The 21583-nt window shown below is 38.4% G+C and overlaps 1 protein-coding gene across 4 annotated transcripts in view; it reads left to right on the top strand.

Annotated features, from left to right (window-relative positions):
* MAEA (macrophage erythroblast attacher, E3 ubiquitin ligase) overlaps positions 1 to 21583 on the top strand; it is a 46819-nt gene that overhangs the window by 80 nt on the left and 25156 nt on the right. Inside the window, exons 1-3 of one of the 4 annotated variants that reach the window (XM_035888613.1) lie at positions 2549 to 2709; positions 12226 to 12408; positions 16063 to 16266. In XM_035888613.1, the coding sequence (XP_035744506.1) occupies positions 12301 to 12408; positions 16063 to 16266 (312 nt within the window). In that variant the 5' untranslated portion in view covers positions 2549 to 2709; positions 12226 to 12300. Of the gene's footprint in view, positions 1 to 2548; positions 2710 to 4373; positions 4397 to 12225; positions 12409 to 16062; positions 16267 to 21583 lie in introns of those variants that run through there. The other 3 variants (XM_009648862.2, XM_035888615.1, XM_035888614.1) reach the window with 3 other exon arrangements.

Raw genomic sequence — 21583 nt, 5'->3', positions numbered from 1 at the left:
ATACTTCAAGAAAAATACTCTCAAACACTTTACAGAAGACCTCCTGTTAGTATCTTCAAAGCGAATACTTATCTGATGTTGCAATTCACAGTTGCAGCATACTTGATTTGTAGTGTTTTCACCGGACAGTGCCCTGTGATCTTGTGAGTTTGATTTGTGTATGTTTGCTGCTATAGAAATAATATGTTTGTATGGTAACTAACATGTTGGAGTCTTTAAATGTTGACGTAAAGCAAGAATATCAGTGAAATATTTGATTCTTTGCATAATGAGTGTCTCTCAAGAGCTGGGAAACAGGAGAAAAGATGAGCTTCAAACATTTGCTAGATAGGAGCAAAATGCTTCACGACTTAGCGTGGTAGGAGTGGAGCTCTTACTGGATGTAATGAACCACCCAATGTCAATTTTTCTTATCTCTCTAAACCTTTTCCCACGGTCTTTCAATTCAATAGTTCCTATATTAACTAGCATAGTAGTGCACCTTTTGGGTCCATAGATTTAGGAAAGTACTGTTTTGGCAGGGTGTTTGCTATAAGGGCACGCTGGCAAAATCCTTCGGTCCTTGTGAGCTTGAGAAACCGCCTTTGTTGTAAACTTGGCCTCCCATAGCTTACAGCCTGAAGATACACTATATATGAAGTATTTGCTAACCCAGAATGTGAAATATGCTATACTGATTACTTACAATACATTATTGCTTATTTAAATAAAGCAAGTTTTTGTTAGGATATCTTTATGCTAGCCAGTAATTTAACTGCTTCACAACCCGCTTTTGATTCTCCTCAGCTTTTTTTGAGTGCTCTGTGGATTACCTTTTAATTATAAACTAGTAAGAGGTACACCAGGTAATATATTGAGTAGAACTTTGGTCGTTATAATCCTTAATTATTTGTCTTAGGAGAAATGCTGTCACTTCAGATGGAATAGGTTATTCGAGGAGCAATCTGATTGGAAATGGGATATTTAGCCTAAAGGCTCCAGCCAGTATCATGGTGCAAACACACAGGAGGACAACAACCTCTTTCATTTAAAGAGGTGGTACTGTGATTAAAGTGAACAAATGTTTGGAGAAGAAGGAAGGATCAAAACAAAGGAAGGTACTTGCTCAGGGCACAAACCTGCTGTGTGACCTTAGCTTAGCAACTCGACCACTCCTTCAGACAGAGAGGAATGCTTAGGTTTTTGTTAGTACTCAAATATTTCTAGTAAAAGGAGAAAAGCAAAGAAATCTCTTTTGAGGCATGAGTCCAAGATGGCAGCTATGAACAAGCGTAGCAAAAATGACTGGTCTCTGATGTCCCTAGTGTGGCTCTAGACAGGACTCTAAAATGGCTGTCAATTTGCTTACATAAGGATGCAAGACAGTTTTATATAGCTGTAAAATGGCTTTGTAAAGCACTTAATTTTGTTGTTGGAAGCCTTGTTCAAAAGTTCATAATGTATTCAGTAATAAGTTACTAGCAGTTTGTGTAAAAGGATAATATTTTGAAGGATTGTAATTGCTTCTGTTGAGTAAGTACATGTGTAGCAGATGGATAGTCCCAAGAATTTTCACTGCTAATTCTCTCCTGTATTGAAGTAGCAGCTTTGAATATTATAATGATATTTTCTTTCTAGACACAGCTGCTCTAGAATATGCAGTACTGTCTTCCTGAGTTGTAAATCTGACATGTTTTTAACTAAAGAAAACTACTAAGCTTTACACTTCAAAAACATTGAAACTGTTTTTTTAAAAAGAACTATATCTGCAACTGCACTTAGGGTCATGAAATTATTTTGTCTGATCTGTATCTCTTCAAGAGTTTATATTAATGCTTGTACATAATTAAACCTAAAGCTAGCCATTATTCTAAGCCTCTCATTCCTGAAATATTACTACCTCTCCTTTCTTTTAACTTTCTTTTCATTTTCTGATTTTTGCCTAGAACAAGGAAAATATACTGCTATTTCAAGGGATTGATAAGAGCTACACATCAGAAGAATTCATTCTGTGAATAAGTGGCGATATAATTTACATTTTGGATGAGTTCAGTGACAAGTAATGGTGCCGACTCAGTTCTGAAATAATCCAAGACTTATAGAGGAAGTGTATAAAAATACAGAGTTTCAGTAATTCTGTATGGAAATGCTTAATTGTTATTGGTTTGAGGGAAAATTTTCAATAGTTTATTGTACCCTACCTCATTTTTCAAATGGCATCATGTATAACAGATGTCCTCTACTTCTCTGTTTCGTTGAAGGTGAGCATGGTGATCTAATTTAGTCTCAAGGAAACAGCTGAATGCTCAAAGGGGTTTCTTCTTGGGTTTACCTGTTCTCTTGGCTCTGCTTGTTTATTAAAGCTATTTAGGAGATGCTTAATTTTTCTTCCATGTTCCCATACTTCCTCTTTTCCCGTGCGTAAAGTAGAGCTAAGTTGTCTTCTGTTTTTTTAAAAGACCGTTTCATCACTGCACTTCTCACTTTCTTTTCCCTACCTACCTGTGGCGAGGCTTAATTTCATATAAGGGCACAATATGGCATTTGAAAAAGCTTGCTTATACCTCAGAAAGTCTTCGTCTGGATTATCTTGGAGACCTGTAGATTCATGCAAATCTCTGGTGCTTTTCAGGTGTTATAAGCTAACAGAATTGAGGAGAGGAAGCACATCATTTTTCTGACCCTTGAAAGGAGAGCATAGTTCTGTAATGGTTTCCCCCATCTAATCTGGTAGGACTCTTATTTTATTTTTCTTGAAATTTTTTTTCTTCCCAATACTTACCTGACTATATATACCTGAAAAGATTTTTTAAAAAATCCATTTCAAAATCCCTCCTGCCCAAGATTCATTTCATTTGAAAAGATACGCAATGTAGGTACTTGTGCTTGAAAACGTCTACACTTTATGTGGCAAGGAGTTGCTTTCATCTGTGAGACCATAACATTAAAGAAAGATAATTAACACAGGTATCAGTAAAGTCCGGACATATAGTTAAAACTTCCCTGCATATGAGTTGGTACTGCTGTCAAGTTAGACCTGATTAACTTCTTTCTCACAAATACAGGAGCAAAACGAGTGTTCTTTTGCAGAATCGCAAACCTATGTAAAAGACGCTTGTTTCTGTTGTCTGTACTGTTTTCTGTAAAAATGAGGTTTTAGAAAAGAAACCTTTGAAAATTCCTGTTAACGGGAGGCTGGGGAATGATTAATGGTCTTATTTTCACCACCAACTAACGCTTCCTTCAGTTGTGATTTTTTTTTTTTTGAAGTATCGCTCTTACTCCATAATTTCCAACAACCAAATGATAGCTATACAAACTGGTTTTTACTTTCTAATTCTTTCTGCTATATATGAACTAGTTTCCAGTGTGCAGTCACTGTGGGGTAGAAACTCTTTGATTAATGTTGTGGTCTGAAAGAGATTGTTTGGGGTTTAGTTTCCATTTTTATTTGGAATTCTTTAAGCTTGAACCTGCATAAGTGGGGAAGGAATCTAGCCTATGTTGTAGGATGTGACCAGATCAGTTTCAGAACTGGTGTGCTAAAGATCTAGTGTAAGGCTAAAGACTTGTGAAAGGATAAAGGCTTACATTGTTCACAAAACCTTAATTATGAAAGAAACATGTGCAATTTGATCTTTCAGTATTACTGTGTACCAGTTAGGAAAACTTGTGGGCAGCATCAGGCTGGTATTTGAAGTTCTGTGCAGTAGCCATTACATTTTGGTCCAACATCCTATACCTCTAAAGGAGTAGAAGTGCAGGTTGTAACACTTTTTATAAATAAATCTAAGCTTATTTGTCTTAGGGAAAAATCCCTTTCTCCTCTGTCCAGTCCTCCTCTAAATTCTCTGGGAACTCTTTAATAAATGACGGTAAACACATTTTTCCTGAAGTAGTCTGAGGATTTTTTTTGGATAGCTGGGGAAGAAAGACAAAGTAGAAGACTTTGTTTCAGTGCTTCTACTTAAGTAAAATTTAAGTGAGATAGTTAATACATGTAATTGATTTTTCCCTTCCAACCAATGGCTTTTTGATGCAGAAATACTATCCTGACTTATCAAATATGGAATAATGGGCATCAGTTAATGTGACTTTTAAAAAGGAAAGTCATGCCATGCAAAGAGATTGGGGCTTCCATATTAAAAAAAAAAAAAAAAAAAAAAAGAGGTGGTGGCACATTTAGTTGATAGCTTATCTGTGTTACTGAATGTTTTCTGGAAATACCCCTTACCAGGAACTCCTGAAAGAAAGAATCCAGAAGTCCTTATGTGGATAGGTAACTGGGTAAGATAAGAAACAACCATCAAGATTTAGTAGCCAATCTCTGTAATGGAAGAAGGTTATTGTTAGGGTTCTGCCTGTGTCTCTGCTGGTACTGCTGATACTCAGCTGTTTGAACAGCTTGGACAAAAGAGTAAGTGCTGAGATGATCTGTTTTCCTTGATGATACTGAGATAATTGAGGTATTACAGATACAACCCAAGTATGAAGCGTTAGAGAAGAATAATGAGAGACTGAATGGCTATTAAAATAGTAGATGAAATTCAATATAGACAAGTGCAGTATGACACCATTTTTGGGTAAGGTGGGAAAAAACCTTAATCCTAATCTGATACACAGAATAATTGAGTCAGAGATGATCATCGTTGCTCAGTGGGATCTTGGGGTTATAGTGAATGTTTTCTGGGAATGATTGGGTTAATATTGACAAACTTAAGGCAAGAGTCTTGGGAAAGGGAAGAATGGAGAACCTCATTATGTAGCAGTGAAAATCCATGGTTTCTTCTTAAGTAGTACGAGTTACTCTTATTTTCTCCCTTATCCTGGAAGAGGATGTAGAAGAACTGGAAAACATCTACAGAAGGATGAGAATGATTAGAGATATGGAAAGACTGTCTTCAAAGAATGGTTTAGAAGGAGCCTTTTCAGTCTGAAGAGACATGAGAGGCGTAGAAGAGAGTGAATGTTCTTTTTTTCTTCCAAAACAAGAACAAAAGGGTTTTAAATTAGGCTATCAGTTGACAAGACAAAACCAAGGGCTGTTTCTTCACACAGTGCGTGAGGCTGTGAAATGTCTTGCCACGGGATGTTGTAGTGCTAAAATTCTACAGGTCAACAACAACCAGCAGAGTTGATGGATGAGAAACACCCTGTGGTGTTTTTACTATAAAACTCCCACCTCTGGCTCAAGAAGCCCAAAGAGGCTCTTTGGGATTAGTAATTTTATGTTCTTGCCTTTTTTCAAGTGCTGTCCCCTTTCTGGGTGTTCTCAGAGAAAGGATAGTGACAGGAGGGACTTTCAGTCTTACCTGGTATGGCCATCCATATCTTCATATGGAGATGAATTTGGTGTCTAAATTAGCAGTGGGGAGCTATGATCAGTCTCTTTCTAGATTAATTCATAAAATTAAGGTAGGAAAGGACCTCTGCAGACAATGTAGTTCAGGCTTCTGCTCAAATCCGGGCTAACTTCAAAGCTAATTTGAGTTGCTCCTGGTCCTGCCTCATTCTGAAAGTCTCCAAGGGTGGCGATTCCACCACCTTTCTGGGCTGCTGTTCTAGTGCTTGCTAACTCTCCTGGTTAAATTTTTTTTTTTCCTTGTGTCCAACTGGAATTTTCTTTGCTGCTTGTTGTCAGCTCTGCCTCCTTCTTTTTTGCTCTGTAACTCTGAGAAATGTCTGGCTAGCTCTTATCTGTGACCTTCACCTTTAGGTAGTGGAAGACTTCTATCAGATTGTGCTGCTTCCAACTCCCTGTAGCCTTCTCTTCTGCAAGTGAAACAAGCGTGCCCCCCTCTCTGTATTTTGTATCCTCCAACCAGCTACCCATAGTGGTGGTCACTTTCTGGACTCTTTCCAGTTTGTCAACATCTCTTCTTGGGCAGTGGGTGGGAGAAGTGACTGGAAAACCAGACTCAGTATTCCAAATAAGTTTGTATGAGTGCTGAGCATAAAGATCAATCGCTCCCCTCAACCCACTGCCTTTTATCTTGCTAATGCAGCCTGGTACATGGTTAACTTTCATTGCCACAAGAGTCAGTCTGCTGTTTCATGTCCAACCTGCTGTCCATCAGAACCTCTGCATCTTTTTCTGCAGAAGTGGTCCTAGCCAGTTATTCCACAGCCTGTGCTAATGGATGGGGTGGTTTTGTGCGAAGTGCAGGGCTCTGGTTTGCCTTGATTGCATTTCATAAAGTTCTTGGTGTGTTTCTCCAGCTTGTCATTTCTTCTGAATGGCAACTCTACTACCCAGTATTATCAAGCACTCCACCAATTTGTTGTCTTCTGTCAGCTTTCTGATTGTGTGCTCTGTTCTATAGTGTAGATGGATGAAGACAAGGTGTATGTTGGAACTGCTAACAATCCTCACGAGCCAAGCAGTACTTGGAACTGGTTGCCAGGTAGCCTGGCTGTTCGGTCGGTCCCTAACCCATGTTGTATCCAGCCATTCAGTCCATGTCTCCCCAGTTTAGCTACAAGGGTATTGAGGGAGACCATGACAAAAACCTCACTAAACTTAGCATGAAAGACTGCCAGTGCACTCCTCTTATTCAGAGGTAGTAATTTTGTCATGGAAAGCAAAAAGTGTTGTCAAGCTTGATTTGTGTATGGCAAATCTAGGCTGGCTGTTCCCAGTCAACTTTATAAACTTGGAAATGGCTTCCATCTGAATTTTTTTTTTTCCCATAACTTTCCCATGAACTAAGCTGAGGCAGACCAGCCTGTAGTTTCTGTGACCTCACAGCTTTTGTTTTTGGAAAAGAGGCAAGAAACTTGCCTTTTTCAGTCACTGAGGACTTTCCTTGCTCACCATGACATTTTAGAGTAGATAGCAGCTGAATAGTGTCATCAGTGAGCTCCCTCCCTTCTGGTCCCATGTACCTGCGTATCTTCAGCTTCTTTAGACTTCTCATGTGATACCGCTCTTCCCAGACTCGGTTGCTCATATACAATCAGGAAGGCTCAGAAGACCTTACTAGTTAAGACAAAGAAGGCACTTAGGACTAAGACTTTCTGCTGTCCTTTGTTGCCAGCTCACAAACTCAATTCTGTAGATGCTTTTCTTCATGCTCCTTGTGCTGCTCATCTGTCTATAAACCCCTTGTAATTAGAATTGCTTATTAATTTGAACTCTAGTTGAGTAAAGTAGATATATATGTTGGCCATGATGGTAACAAGTGCTGGATTTCTAGCTGTGACTTGGAATGTTTTTCTTCCATCATGGCTGGAAGAATATAACGCCCCTGCAAAGAAGATCTTGCCACAATTCGTCTTTCTTTTGTTGTCTCATACTTTCTCCCAAGCAGAGAGTCCTTCAACAGTGTATGTCTTCACTTGGTTTGGAAACCCCAGGTGCTTAGTGTGCGAGTGAGTGACTGTGTCTGTCTCGGAAGCTGTGTGCGTCGAGGCTAAAACATTGCTGAATTCTTGAGATGCCATTAAGCTGCTTAGTGGAATTCAAGGTGCTAAAACCAGCACAAGAAGTCCAATCTGGTTGTCTGACTCCCACCAATGTAAATACCATTGAGGTAGTGGAGCTTTTTAAGCTTTGATCACTATAATTAATGAACTTCTATGAGGGGAAAATTATTTGCGTTCTGCTTTCCCTTTCTATACTGCTAAAGGCTCTAGATGATATGTTCTCATGGTGTGTTTTTAAAGCCAATTTTCTCTGAGCCTGTAGAGAAAATCATGGGCTGCGGTGAGACTATTTATTGGCAGTCTGTCTCTACATATTCGATTTATGGATGGAGTACTAAGTATGTGCATGTAGATGCTTAATTTTCTTTTCTTAAGGTTTTCTAAATGTATCCCATTAAAACGTTGGTAATGAATTTAAAAACAAAAGTAGATATGCATTGTAGAATGCTGTGTAGAGGATTGACTGGTTTAACTTATTATTTGTATTTCTTTGAATATCTTTTTACTGATAATAAACACTTGGGAAGTATATAGAATTTGCTAACCATCAGGATACAATATTTATGAGTATTTAATACTTGTTGGGTTTTTTCTAGTTTTAATAAGTATTCAGATAAATTAAGAGAATGGTATCACTTAGTAAATGGCTTGTTGAAAAATCTATTTTGATGGAAATACATTTAGTGTTATTAAATCCACTATATTTAAGGGTATTTCAAGTTAAATTTGATGTGGCTTATTAAAAGAAACGTTACTTACAGTTGCATGTTTTAAACAATTTTAGCCACTTTGTGATTTTAGAACTAGTCGGTCTTGTGTTGGTACCTTATTAGCATTCATGGGCTGGAAGAGGAGGACTGTGTTTGGGCTGAAGGCCAGATAGTTAACATCATAGTTGAGTTCTAAGTGTGAGCTTAAAAACTGCCTCTGACATTCTTAGTTCTGTTGCTTTCTACTCCCTCCACTCAGCTGAACAACCAAGGTATAGCTCTCATGGCAGTCCTTCCTCCTCTTCTACCAGTTCAAGACCCAGAAGGATCCTCTCCTAAGTCTTGTCTCAACAGTTAGAGGTTGTTGGAGCATGTTCAGGGACAGCTCACCAGAGTTTTTCTGGCTTTCTAAAACCAGAGTGAAGTAACTCCTGAAGTGAAGAAAATACTTGGATCAGGTTATTCAGTTGTCTGCCTCCCTGTTAGCACCTGGAAGCAGTCATATGCTACGCTTGCAGAAGCCTCCAGCCAAGCAGACTTTTCCTGCACATCACAGTAGCAAAATTTTGATCTTGGAAAAACTTGTGTTGCTGTAATTTTACCCCTTGTGTATGCAGTTCTAACTTAAGTTCCTTTCCATTAGGTTTAAGTTTGATCTCATTTAATACATGCTTAAGTTCAATAATGTGTGTGCAGCTGTGGAAACCAATGAACAAAAGAAGCAGAATCTGTTTAGTGACACTGGGTTTAAATGTGCTGCCCACTAATAGTTTACATCTCTCCTTTGTATCCTCTTCTGTGCTCATGGTGTGAGTCAGCTGAGGTGTGGTTTTTCAGGCTCTAATGACTAGGACAGGTTGGCATTATGCTTTTACAAAATATTCAGGTTGGTTCTTGCTGCTTTATTTCAAATTTTTTCAATGTTTAGTAGCTGGTTATCCTTTCTGTAGTTCTGTAGGCCACTCTTGTCCTTAAACAGTAACTCTGTAATCCAGGCTTCATCACAGAATGGTACTGAAAGTCTCCAGTAGGCTTATGGCAGCTAATGATATGTATATTTTGCAGCTGTCTCTTGGTCCAAAAAGTTTTGGTGTTCACTGTTTTATGACTATGGTATCTGAAAATTAAAATTAACCATAATTAAGAACTTTTAGAATTACATTTTCCAGAGCATTGTTTTGCTATGTTCTCCTTCCATTTACTTTCATTATTGGAAGAAAAAAAATAACTTACTGGTACAGTGCCTGTAACTTCTGAAGAGTTCTGTGGTAAAGCAAACCAGTACTGGGAAACGGAGTCTCTTTTGGAGCTTAGGAACTGTAACGTAACAAAACAACCAGCAGATCGAGATACAGAGTCTTGATAAGATCCTTTCTTGGTAAGGAGCATAGCAGTTGCAATTTCTGAATTTTGGCATTTGTAGAATCTAGTCCTGTAAAGTAAGTATAAAAGCTGTACCTGAATACAATTTACAAATATTCTTTAAAAACTGCTGGCTCTATAGTAAGAAAAAAGTGCCCGTGCAAATTATGAAAAACTCTGATAAAGATGATTTACTGTCAGTTTCAGTTGTGCAGATAGCTTCATTGTACCTTTAAAGTAATTTCCCTTGTAATGGTACACTAAAATTAGGCTTAGCAATATATTTATTTGTATTTACTTTCAGAATATATAATAAAACAGTTCAACTCCTGACCTCTTCCACACAGGATATTCAGATCTCTTTTGGGGGAGGGAAAAAAAGTATAGCTAAAACAAGATTCAAAAACCCATTGCACCTAGACACAATATAAATGATATATAATGATGCCAGCTGAAATTGAAAGTCCAATTGTTCTAAATGTCATAGGAACACAGACTGTGCCAGAAATTTGCACACTAAAGAGACAGAGCATGGGAAACGGGAAGTGTTATTGCTCTTGTGTGCAGATAAGAAACTAGGGAAAAGGGAGATTAAAGCTAAGATTTTTTTTTTTCAAACTGACTAGTGAGTCCAGTTCAACTGTTCAGAATTTAACAAAAACATTTTCTGCAGTTAAACTCAAATCAATAGTAGCTTCTGAAAGTCTTGATTGATGTAGCTTCTCATTGTGATATGGAAAGCTGATTAGCAAAGTATTTGCAGAAATTAAATTCAGTAAATGCAAGTAACTGAAGGAAACATGTTTTTCAAATAATACTAAGCAAAAAGCGGTGTGGGGGGGGAGGGGGGGGAAGGAAGAAGTTGTCTTAATGCTGTCTGGCGCATCAAGTCTTGGATTTGGAAACAAGCTTCCATGTTCAAAAGCATGAGATGTCAAAATGGCCCCAAAACATGCATTCTATCTATGGGGCCTTGAAACCTTTTATCCTTTTTGTGGAGATGCGGAAGGGAAATAAGATAAGAGCAAAAGATGGAATAAAAGGTGGTTATAGAGACAATTAAGTCGGTGCTGAAACCTGTGAATTGTGAGGTTTTATGTGGTTTGAGTTTTGGGAGGGTGTGGCGCTGGGATTTTAGGGGAGGATGTATAAGGAAAATAATTGTTTTAGCTTGATAGTTCCTGTGGAAAGGCTTGTTCTGTCATTTGTTTAGGTCTTAGTCTGAGATGCCAAAAAGCATTAAATAGATCATTTCAGTCTTTCTGAGAGGAGGAGCCTTTTAGTATCTTATCAGGAGTATCCTTGTGTTATACTTCTACTACAAGTAAGAACAACTTACTGTAGGTCATGCAAAGTCTTGGAAAGCAAGTACTTTGGCTCATCTTCCTTATTCTGAACCTAAGCTGTTTCTAAGTGCATCTCTAATTGTGAATTGCAATGGTTATGCGGTAACCACTCTCCTTTTGGGCTCTATTAGGAGAGAGGACCCTGGGGATGCTTTCTTGCATGCAAATAATTAGAAGGAAGAAAATGGAGGCAATCTTTATATAATTGATTAGAAGTGATATACTTGAAAGATTTGTAATCAAACGTATATGTGATACATACCAAACAGACACTGATTTGAGTTTCCTGTTTTGCCTTTAATATGTGTAATCTGATTGCTAGCTAAATTATGCCTTTGATTAATGGAAAAGCAATCAAGATTATCGTAACTACCTGGAAGAACTTCTCATATACTTTTTCAAGATAAAAGATGTGGATGAATTGTGTAACACTGGAATGGTTTTAGTTCTAAAATTCCTGTTTCCATGAGGTAATAGAACTTCCAGTCTAAATTGCTTATGCTGTCACTGTAGTGGAAGCAACATGATGGGAGCAGCTGAACACTTGCCGTAAGCTTTCCCCAAATCATTCGGTACCCTAAAATTTGACCAGGCTGTACTCTGTTCCCATACATGTGTTGTTAATGGCCATCAGTAGCAGTTTTGATACGGCTGTCCCATAAAGGCATGGACAAGTATGACAGGAGACCTCCAAGACTGGTTAGTCTCTAAGCCAAGGAACAGAGTCTTTGAGGAATTTAACAAACTTAGTCATGCAGTGTAGGCTTTTTTGACCAAAAGAAAACTTAACATGGAGTTTCTCTTAACACTCATTATAGTCTTACTAGAGTTAATGTTAAAAAGTAGCCCTTATCGGCAGAAGTAGGTAGGAGACCTATTACATTTCCTCAGTAACTACTGGTGTACTATGTATAATTTTTTCAGCAGCCAATATGCATTATACATGCTTTCACAAAGGTAACTTTTTTTGAATTCCTGAAGGAAAGAAATGTAAACTTAAAAATACATGTTCTGAAGGGTGATCTCTTTAGTTGTAGTTAACTTGCAGCTTTCCTTTTTTAGATACACATTTGACTTTATGTTCAGTTCTCCCTGAACTGTTTCCATCAGTGCTTGCTGCAGTCAAAGCAGAATAGAGGTGAAATTTGTGTCGGAGAAGAATCTATGAGCTTTTATTTCCTGTCACTGATTTTTTTTCATAATCTTTGAAATGTTAGCTCCTTGTTGAGAGGGCTTAAATAAGGGCTTTGATATGAGAACCCAAGTTCAATTAATGACCTCTAGTGTCCTGGAACCTAGGTGATGTCCTGACTGCATCAGATAAAATCATCAGTCTCTTTAAACCCTAGGAGACCTGACTTTTTAAATATAGAAATTCTAATGACTTGATACTTCTCGTTCAGGTGCCGTATGAAACACTGAACAAACGGTTTCGAGCTGCGCAGAAAAACATTGATCGAGAGACTAGCCACGTTACAATGGTTGTGGCAGAGCTGGAGAAGACGCTGAGCAGTTGTCCTGCTGTGGATTCAGTTGTTAGTCTCCTGGATGGAGTAGTTGAAAAACTCAGTGTTCTGAAACGAAAGGTAAGTGCTGTTCTGCCTTCTGATTGCTTTGTCTTTGCAAAGTTAACAGAAGTAGGTTTCTGCAATGCTGATTGCTTGAATTTTCTTTTCAAGATATCAGTATTACTGGCACTGTTAAACAAAGGCCTTAAAATGCACAGCAAAACACCAAAACCTGAATCTTGCTTTGCTGTGCTTATGAAATATGACTTGGTATTCCATAACTAAGTATAACAAACCTCTGTTGAGAGGTAAGATTAATATGTATTTGTAGTCCTGAAAAGGAATTTCTCTACCCACAGAAAATAAATAGCAGCAAAATGAATTGATTTCTATCAGTTCCTGCTTGTCTAGTGGAAAGGTTTGTGTGGTTGCATTAACTGATCACCTGAGGAGGGAAAACAGGTAGCAGATGAGTCTGAAAAATGCTGAAACCCCAGTGGGGGTAGTTGTATGCAGCATTCAGGCTTCTTTGCAGAAGAAGATGAGAGTTGTCCTGCATTGTTACTTGAACATTTTTTTATGAACACCAAACTTGCAACTAGGGAATATTACTAAAAGTATTTTAAACAAAGTTTAGCATGATAACCTGCTTTTAGCCATTAAAATGCTTCAACGCTTGTATGAAATACAGCCAAACTTTCATGCCTTTACCACATCTTTCTAAGAAGAATGAGCTAAAAACATAAAATACATAGCATAAGCCATCCTTATTTTGGATGGGAATATTACTCATCCTGAGACTCATCAGAACACTTACTTGAAACAAATCTTGCAGAAAAATGAAAATAGCTCTGTCGCCTGGCTTTAGAGCAGTGCTTCTATAAAAATACATAGACAAAACAAATGGTAGCAGAGTCATTTCATTAAAACTTAAATGAAATAACCAACAGATATAAATCTTGCGACTATATTAAGTGAAGCGTCAAAATACCTTGGAGGTTCGTAACATGAAAATAACTCTGTCATGTATGTTGATTTGAGGTTTTCTGCTTGAACAGGTTAGCTAGGTGTTGAAAAGCTGATCTGCAAAAGACTTCATAAATCTAATTGCTGTTTTCATCTTTGGTTTGTGGGACTTAAAGAGGTCTTAAAGGATATGTTTTTTCACTTCTCTTACTTACAGAAAGAAATTGCTGCTATTTCTGAAAGAGGTGCTAGATTTTGCTTGTAGGTGTGTAGTTATGATGTGGAGGAGTAAGTTATTTACTTGTTAAATCTTTGCTGACTGCGGGGGTGTGTCTGAAGGCATTGCTGAATGTTTTGGGTGCAAGGCTCCATTTTAGTGTAATTGCTCATTTGTTTTTGACTGCCTGAAAGACTGTGGGGAATCTTATAGCAGCTCTGAAAGAACAAAAGGCAAAAAAAATCTGTTTAACAGTAAAAGTCTTCTGAAACACAAAGGTCTTGTTTCTGCTCCAAATCTTCAACTCCAGCTGTCTTCTCTGTAATCTCTGCCCGGAGCAAAATGATTGTTTTCTTTAGGGCCTTTGGACCCATGTGGGATCTCTGTTTCCTCCTGTGTTTAGACAAGGATCTGATGAACTGCTGAGATGGCCATAATAGAATTAGATGGTTCCTTTGTTTAACACCTTACTCACTCTTAAAAAAGAGCTTTTCAACACAGCAGGTTTCGTGGGTTCTGAGAATGTTCCTGGGGAAATCTAGGCCTTTGTGTTTTCCCTTTTGTATCCTGTTTAATATGCTTGTTCCCTCGAGATCTATTGACATCCAGCAGGGCAAGTCCAGATAGACTTGCTTCAGAGGGTTTTGGAAAGGATCTGTAGCCTTTCTGAATGCACTAGAAGGATCAAAAAACCAGCAAGAGCTATCCAAGTCCAGATACAAAACCATATAAGGAGAGCCCTTTGATATGAGAAGGGGCTCAACCTTTGTGCCTGGCTGCCTTGAATTCTCCTAGTTGTATTCAGAATAATTCTCAAGGTTGCCTTCACAGCTGATAATACTGCAGACATCTAACAAGTGAGTTTTGGCTTGAGTTAGTGTTTGCTGAATAGGAAAAGACTCAGTTTATAACTTAAGCAACATACTGATCTCCAAGCCATATGTTACTTCTATTACTGAATTTAGCTTTATTCTCTAACTTAAGACTTCAGTAATAAAAATAACTCAGGCTGTAGATGTTTACATGAATTCTAGTAAGACTGTCTTGTATAGTGACTAGGGTTTTAGATACTTGGATTTTGTATTAAGGGCCAGATAAGAGCCAGGTTTAATTGGGGCAAATGCTTGGTATGTTTTTCTTGCACAAGTTATCATTTATTTCACTTTGCTTTTCAAATATTAACCCTTCCAGAAGTCTGTAAATGAGCATACATGGTAAAAGCAGATAGAACCAACCTGTGCTTCCAGAGCTGGAGCTGTTACCCAAGGATGATAGTGTAGCCTGTATAGCTTGAGTACTGGGAAGGTAGCTGGGCCAGCATGGAGCATGAAGTGGGCTGCCAAAAGCCACCCAGGTTATTCAGTCTGTGCTTGGTTGGCAAACCTGCATGGCCTTGCCTGTTGCCATAGCTGTGCAGTTATTCAAACACAAGCCAGTGAGTTTAAAGTCACCACAAGTAAGGCAACCCAACCTGAAATTGCATCACTAGTGATACATATCACAGATGAGAAAGGTTCTAAGCCTCCATCATCGCCTGGTTTGCTTTTACCTTAGCAAGCATATAAAAGTATTGCAAGCTTTCTTGTGTTCTGTAGCCTGGCATGACCCACAACTGTCACGTGCTGTATACTGAGTCAGCTAGCTTTGAATTACGGTAGGTCTGTAATAAAATGGCCTGGCACCATAACTAATCAGCCATATAACTTTAAGGTTGAAGGAAAATAACTATGACCTGAGTGTGTGTTTTTAATTAAAGGAAAATATATATATTGTGGAGATATTTGGGGGGCAGGGGGGAGGGGTGTTTTGCACTTGCCACGCCAGTATGTTGGTTAAAAAAAAAATTGTTCTGCTTCCTCTGGACAAATTCATTTTCCTAAGTGAGGCTACTAATAGTAGATCCACATTTCCAGAGTAGCAGAGGTAAGTAAAATAATACTGGTTTAACAAAGCTGATTTTTTTTTTTTTTTAAAAAGACTACTCTAAGATCCTTGAATTAAAGGTGCCAAGAGGCGAAATGTTTATATAATTTTCATTATTGCATGACTGATTAAAATAGCTCCAGTGTATTAGAAGTAATGTGGGTTTACTCTGCATCACCCCTCAGTAGAACTAATTCAGTAGGACAGCTGCTTGAGGAAGAAGCCAGGCATAGGTTAGAGGTGGAAATTCGTGATTTTCAACTATTTCACCAGATGACTGCAAACCTTCACAAAGCTCTTTGCAGGCTATTACAGCAGCTGCTGCTGTAGTTGATAGGTTGCTGGTTATGGACTAACTGTGCATTAAGCAGTAAAATGCAGATACTCACAATGTTTAAATGTTATGTAAAAACTTATTTGTATGTAAGAATATCTTGCAACTGGACCAGCCACGCTGAAACCCAAGCACTGCCATAGGAAATGTCTTTCTAAATGAAAGGAACGCTGTTGGAAGTAACTGTATAATATGTAAAGAATGCTTACAAACAATTCTTACTGTATTTTGCTTTAAAAGCAAATTGAAAACGTATAGCTCTTATTTGTTCCTATTAATTTTTACTTTGCAGGCAGTTGAATCAATCCAGGCTGAAGATGAAAGTGCAAAACTCTGCAAACGTAGGATTGAACACCTGAAAGAACATAGTAGTGACCAGCCAGCTGCTGCAAACATGTGGAAGAAGAAACGCATGGATCGTATGATGGTGGAACATCTTTTACGCTGTGGCTACTACAATACAGCTGTAAAACTAGCAAGACAAAGTGGTATTGAGGTCGGTAGCAATGTGCTCTAACTAACTAACAAAACAGTAGTAAAGAGGAAGTTGGCAAATAAGAGCAAGCTGGTTTAGCCCTGTAGCAGCTATTTTTATGGATTAGTGTGCCTTTATTACTAATGTGTATCTGCTAATGTTTTTTGGCCTGAGTTTGATCTCCTTACCTGACATAAATTGTATCTTAATATATTAAGTAAGTCAAAATTGAAGGCATAACTTTTAGCCACAAATAAAATGCTTTTAGATAAACACCTTGCCTTATTAAAACTTAGAATAATTCTCAAATGTCATACAGAATTTCTTGTTAGGGGCTGTTAGGCTGCTTATTAAGCAGTTGGTAGAGCTTCCCATCTGTCTAGCCACACTTAGATGATACGTGTAGGTGACCAGACTGAGCAAAATAGCATACGCTGATTACAGGAACAATTGTTTTATTGTATCATGCTACTGTTTAGTGCATCAAGAGGAAAAACTGGCTTATACTTTGAAAATAGATCTTGATACAATTGAGGTTTTTTAGTAGCCTGTATGTCCTGCATGGTCCATAGAAACTTCTTGCTGTTTTGCTTATTTACCATCCACAATTCTGTGGTTGTCACTTTCCTTTTCACTGGTTATCTAGTTGGTTTTGCTTCCATCTTGTAATTACTTTTGAAGTGTTTGGAGTTTGTGCACCTTGGGGTAGCTTTGCTATGCAGAGGAATGAATCCAACTGTGGTCCTCTGATAGCCACAAGGGCGTTAAAACTGAACCTTTAAGAATTTGCTGTTTATGTAGAGCAGTCATGTTTTGCTAATTTTAGGTAGCATTTGCTATTTGATCCTTGGTGATTCTTGAATTTTAAGTTCTCTTTGATATTCCAGAAAGTATGCAGCTCTTCTGGTTAAAATCTTTCTCGTATAAAGACACTGTGAGCTTAGTTGTATTATGTGACTTAGGTACTTTGCTTTTCCTAGGTGGCATAGTGGAACACGTCTCTCTCTGAGCTAGTTGTGGGGAAGAGATTTTTGTTCCTGGTGTCAAATTACAGCATATGTACCTGTTCCTTGTCTTGTACAACCAGCATATCTGTCACACGCCTCTTACTGCTTGGCTGCTTTACCAGTCTGATCCTGTTCAACCAGCAGTGATTTCGGTAAATACCATAAAGGAAATAGCAAGTAGAGGTTGAATGGAAGAGAGAAGGAAAGAACTGGGTTACAAACTATTAATAAGACACAGTCCTGAAGAAATTCACTGAAGAGGCTGCTATGCCTCACTGAAGATAGCCCATGCATGTGTATCAAAAAAACAAGACAATTATTCTGGGATAACTGCAGCTGAATGGTCAGCAGCTCTTATACTTCTGGTGGATGTTTCCCTCTGTTTTGAGCAGGAGCTCATGTTGTACTGAATCATCATATTACCGTACCTACTAGGTCTGCTGAAAAAGCACTATGGAAATATTTTCACTTTCATAGCAAGCTCTATTATGCCCGATTAAGTAATGCTCAGCTTTGGTTTAGACATGAGCATGGAAGTCCATCATGATATACTGCAAGACCGTGTGGTACGAAGCATTGCACTTGTGAAGCATTAAAGCTTTTCATTGTGTTTGCTGAATAGAAACTTTTGTGGTTTGGGGGTTTGTTTTGTTTTGTTTTTTTTTAAAAAAAAAGGTTTAAAAAGCCTATTTAACTTCTGCCTACAAGCCTAAGTATTTTTATTTGCATAACATCAAAGTAACTTGAATAACACAGAACTTAGTTGCAAATGTCAAATGCACTGAGGCCATATTTCTTCTAGTTTGCTAAAATTACGCATTTTATTCAACATTACCATTTATATTTTGGCTAAATGAGGATAGGCTTCCCTCAGTCTCTCAACATTGTACATGATCTTTCTTACTGTATGGTGATACTCATTGTGAACAGCTTTTATAATGCTAAGATACTGAGATTTGATGACTATACAGAATTTGTGGTTTTGCTGGCTTAGTAAGACAACTTCTCTGTTTCTTTTTGTTCCTTTCTTGCTGAAGGATATGAGCATCAATACGTTCTCTAATGCTTAATAATGTAACTTTGCTGTAGAGATTACAAAATATCATGGTATTTTTCTTTTATCCAAAGGAACCTTTCTGTTTACTATAGTCTCAACTGTAATTTTGATAAATGTCTCCACCACTGCAGGCTTCAGAAGCACACTGCGCTCTGTAGTGAACCTGGTCATGTCTATTACCTGATTTATTTTTGTTTGTTTGTTTTCTCTCCCCCTGATGTACCAAGACCATATTGTTACCACTGAGTGGGCACTATACCCTAAGTAGGAACCCGAAAAAAGGTGGGGTTTTTGCTCAACTTGTCCACCAGCCTCACCTCTGGGTGGTGGACAAGCAGAGCATGATCCAGCAATGCAATTTTGTGGCAAAGAGGACTCAAAAGCACTCTGGGTTGCATTGGGATGAGCATCACCATCAGGGGAAGAGTGGCAGTCCAGCTCCTCTATTCAACACTGGTTAGACCCATCTAGACTGCATCTAGTTCTCGGCTCCCCAGCAGAGATGTCTCTGTACTTAGACTCTGTACATGGAGATAATCAAATGCAGGTTGGACTGGGAAAGGTCCTAAGTAACCTGTGGCAGATGACTCCACTTTGAGCAAGGGGAATACACAACCTCCAGAGGTCCCAGTCTCAACCATTCTGTGATTCTGTTTCTATGATTGCAAGCCAAATGGCTAAAAGTGCCCTTTGCTGCTATTTGAAAAAGGCTCTTCCCATTTCAGCTGTAGCTTGTGGATCCTAGATGAAGCATTTTTCAGCAGCTGTTAGACCAGTCTTGGGAGCATGTCTCAGCCTGCTTGTTTTAAGTTCCTTGCATGGCTTCTGAATGCTGAGACCTGCAGAGCTGCTAAGGTACTTCATGGGTGGAAACAATTCAGAAAGCATTCTGTTGCAGTGACCAAAAGCAAACCATTAAATCATTCATATGTTTGCCAGTAATACACAGCAGACAGTTTGCTCAAAGATTGACTATGCACCATAGTGTCCAATTCCAGTAGTTATTGATGGGCTGTGACAAATTCTAGTCTGCTTTCTGAATTAACTACCTTCATAGGAATGATATTCTTGCATTCTTTTCATGGAAGATAAGCACTTAAAAGCCGCAGTTATAAACCAGGAAGTACAGAGCTATGAAAAGAAATGCTGGATGTGAAAAACAATAGGGAAGCTTAAATATCAGTTATTAACTAGCTCGAGTTAGGAATAATTCTGGCATGCAACATATATAAAGCATAATGTTATATGGCAATATAAGAAATGAACTACAAACATGTAATATGTGTGGTACGTCTTCTTTAAAGAAAAGTAATACTGCTTGGGAAAGTAAACCAAAATGTGAGTAATATTAAAATAAGAGCTGACAGTCAAGGACAGAAATGTCACATTTGTGCCAAAGTAAATACGGAGTGCAGGGGATTCTATTGTGGATTTTTTTCTTGATGTCTTCTGGCTCCCTAATGATGTGAAAAACAGTTTAGGTTGAAGATATAAACTAGATGTTAAGTTTTTGTTATTGCATACAAATGAAGCTCATCAGTATCAGCTTGTTACACTTAATAATGATCTTATTTTGACTTTTATGACCTTGGAGTGCAACACCAGTATAAAAATGCGTATTTTCATCTGCAGATTCATATATTCAGCTAGCTGGCAGGCTTGTCTGTTAACTTAAACTTTGCTATTCCATGTTCTGCTACATTAAATGCTATCTCACTTCTGTGCCATTAATTGATAGGCAAATCTAGTTTTGGAAATGTGGTGTTGCAGTAGGAAGTCGGTTACCATTTGTAGGTAAGTTTTATAATCGGGTTAGGTATGTAGTGCTTTGTTTGCTGTTCTCAATTTTACAAATTTTATGCTTTTTCTAGCCCCTTTTTTGGGCTAGGAAGGAAAAAAACATGTAAAGTGTCTTTATATTCTTTGCTTGATTATGTAATAGCTGTACTGATTTTTGCCTATATGATTGAAAACAAGTCCAGATTTTGAAGCTGCCAGTGTCTCTTACCATGTGCTATAAATCCTCTTTCTGTCTTTGCTTAGTTTATTTAGTAAAAGAATATATGTCCTTGCCTTAATGCCCATACTGTACAAAAGTTGTGCAAGTGGCAGTGTCTTTTCTGTGAAGAACAGCATAAATCTCAATCAAGTGTGTTAGGGCAGGGAGCAAATGATTTGGAAATCTACATAGCACTGAGGGACAGAAGAACTACTATACCCACAGGGTGGGTGGGCAGTGGCACTGCAAAGTTGCAGGTATAAGAGTTGAAATAACTTTTTAATTAGCTTAAAACTGGTTAACTTGACCTTGCATCATGGATGCCAATCACAGTTTTGCAAATTACTGTTCTTAGATCAGTAATTTGCTAGGTGCATTGTCCTTCAAAGATACTTAACTAGCCATTTGCATTAATGCCACAGTGTGCTTTTTGCTTTTGAGAATTGTTGAGGAAGAAAATTGAGTATTCTACGGACTTCAAAAGTCCTAAAAAGATAAGTTTTCTTGAAGTGGGAGTTGAGATCTTCAGTGTTTGTCAACCGTTTCCTTCTCAAGCAGAATTTCTAAATCTGTGGTAACAGTTATTTCCTGGAGAATATCAAAACAGGGCAGATACTGCAAAGCCATTCTGAAAATATTGTCTTTCAAACTGGTATAGTAAATTTATTTTTTAAAAGCATAAATTTTTAGTATAAATGAAAGGAATAGCAGTCACAGAAAAAGCTGATTATCTGTTCTCACCTCTCTCCAATTTGGTCCAGTTCTTCCTCTTTCTGTTGCATAAACATAGCTTCAGGTTTAATAATCTGGAAACCATTTTGAATGGATTAGCCTAACTGAGTATTTGGAAGGACACCTGCAACAAATTCAGGTGTGTTCGTCTTAATTTTGTTATGGAAAGTCATGATGTTTTATTTTATGTCCTGAGTGGTGCGGTTGACACACCAGAAGGACGGGATGTCATCCAGAGAGACCTGGACAGGCTGGAGAGGTGGGCCTGTGTGAACCTCATGAGGTTCAACAAGGCCAAGTGCAAGGTCCTGCACCTGGGTCGGGCTAACCCTCGGTATCAGTACAGGCTGGGGGAAGAAAGGATCGAGAGCAGCGCTGCCGAGAGGGACTTAGGGGTGCTGGTGGATGAAAAGCTGGACATGAGCCGGCAATGTGCGCTGGCAGCCCAGAAGGCCAACCGTACTCTGGGCTGCATCAGGAGAAGCGTGGCCAGCAGGTCGAGGGAGGTGATTCTGCCCCTCTACTCTGCTCTGGTGAGGCCTC

This window comes from Egretta garzetta, unplaced genomic scaffold, assembly GCF_000687185.1.
Source record: "Egretta garzetta isolate BGI_Z169 unplaced genomic scaffold, ASM68718v1 scaffold241, whole genome shotgun sequence".
In the NCBI taxonomy this organism is placed as follows: Eukaryota; Metazoa; Chordata; class Aves; order Pelecaniformes; family Ardeidae; genus Egretta; species Egretta garzetta.
This window is presented reverse-complemented; position numbering and strand designations above follow the sequence as displayed.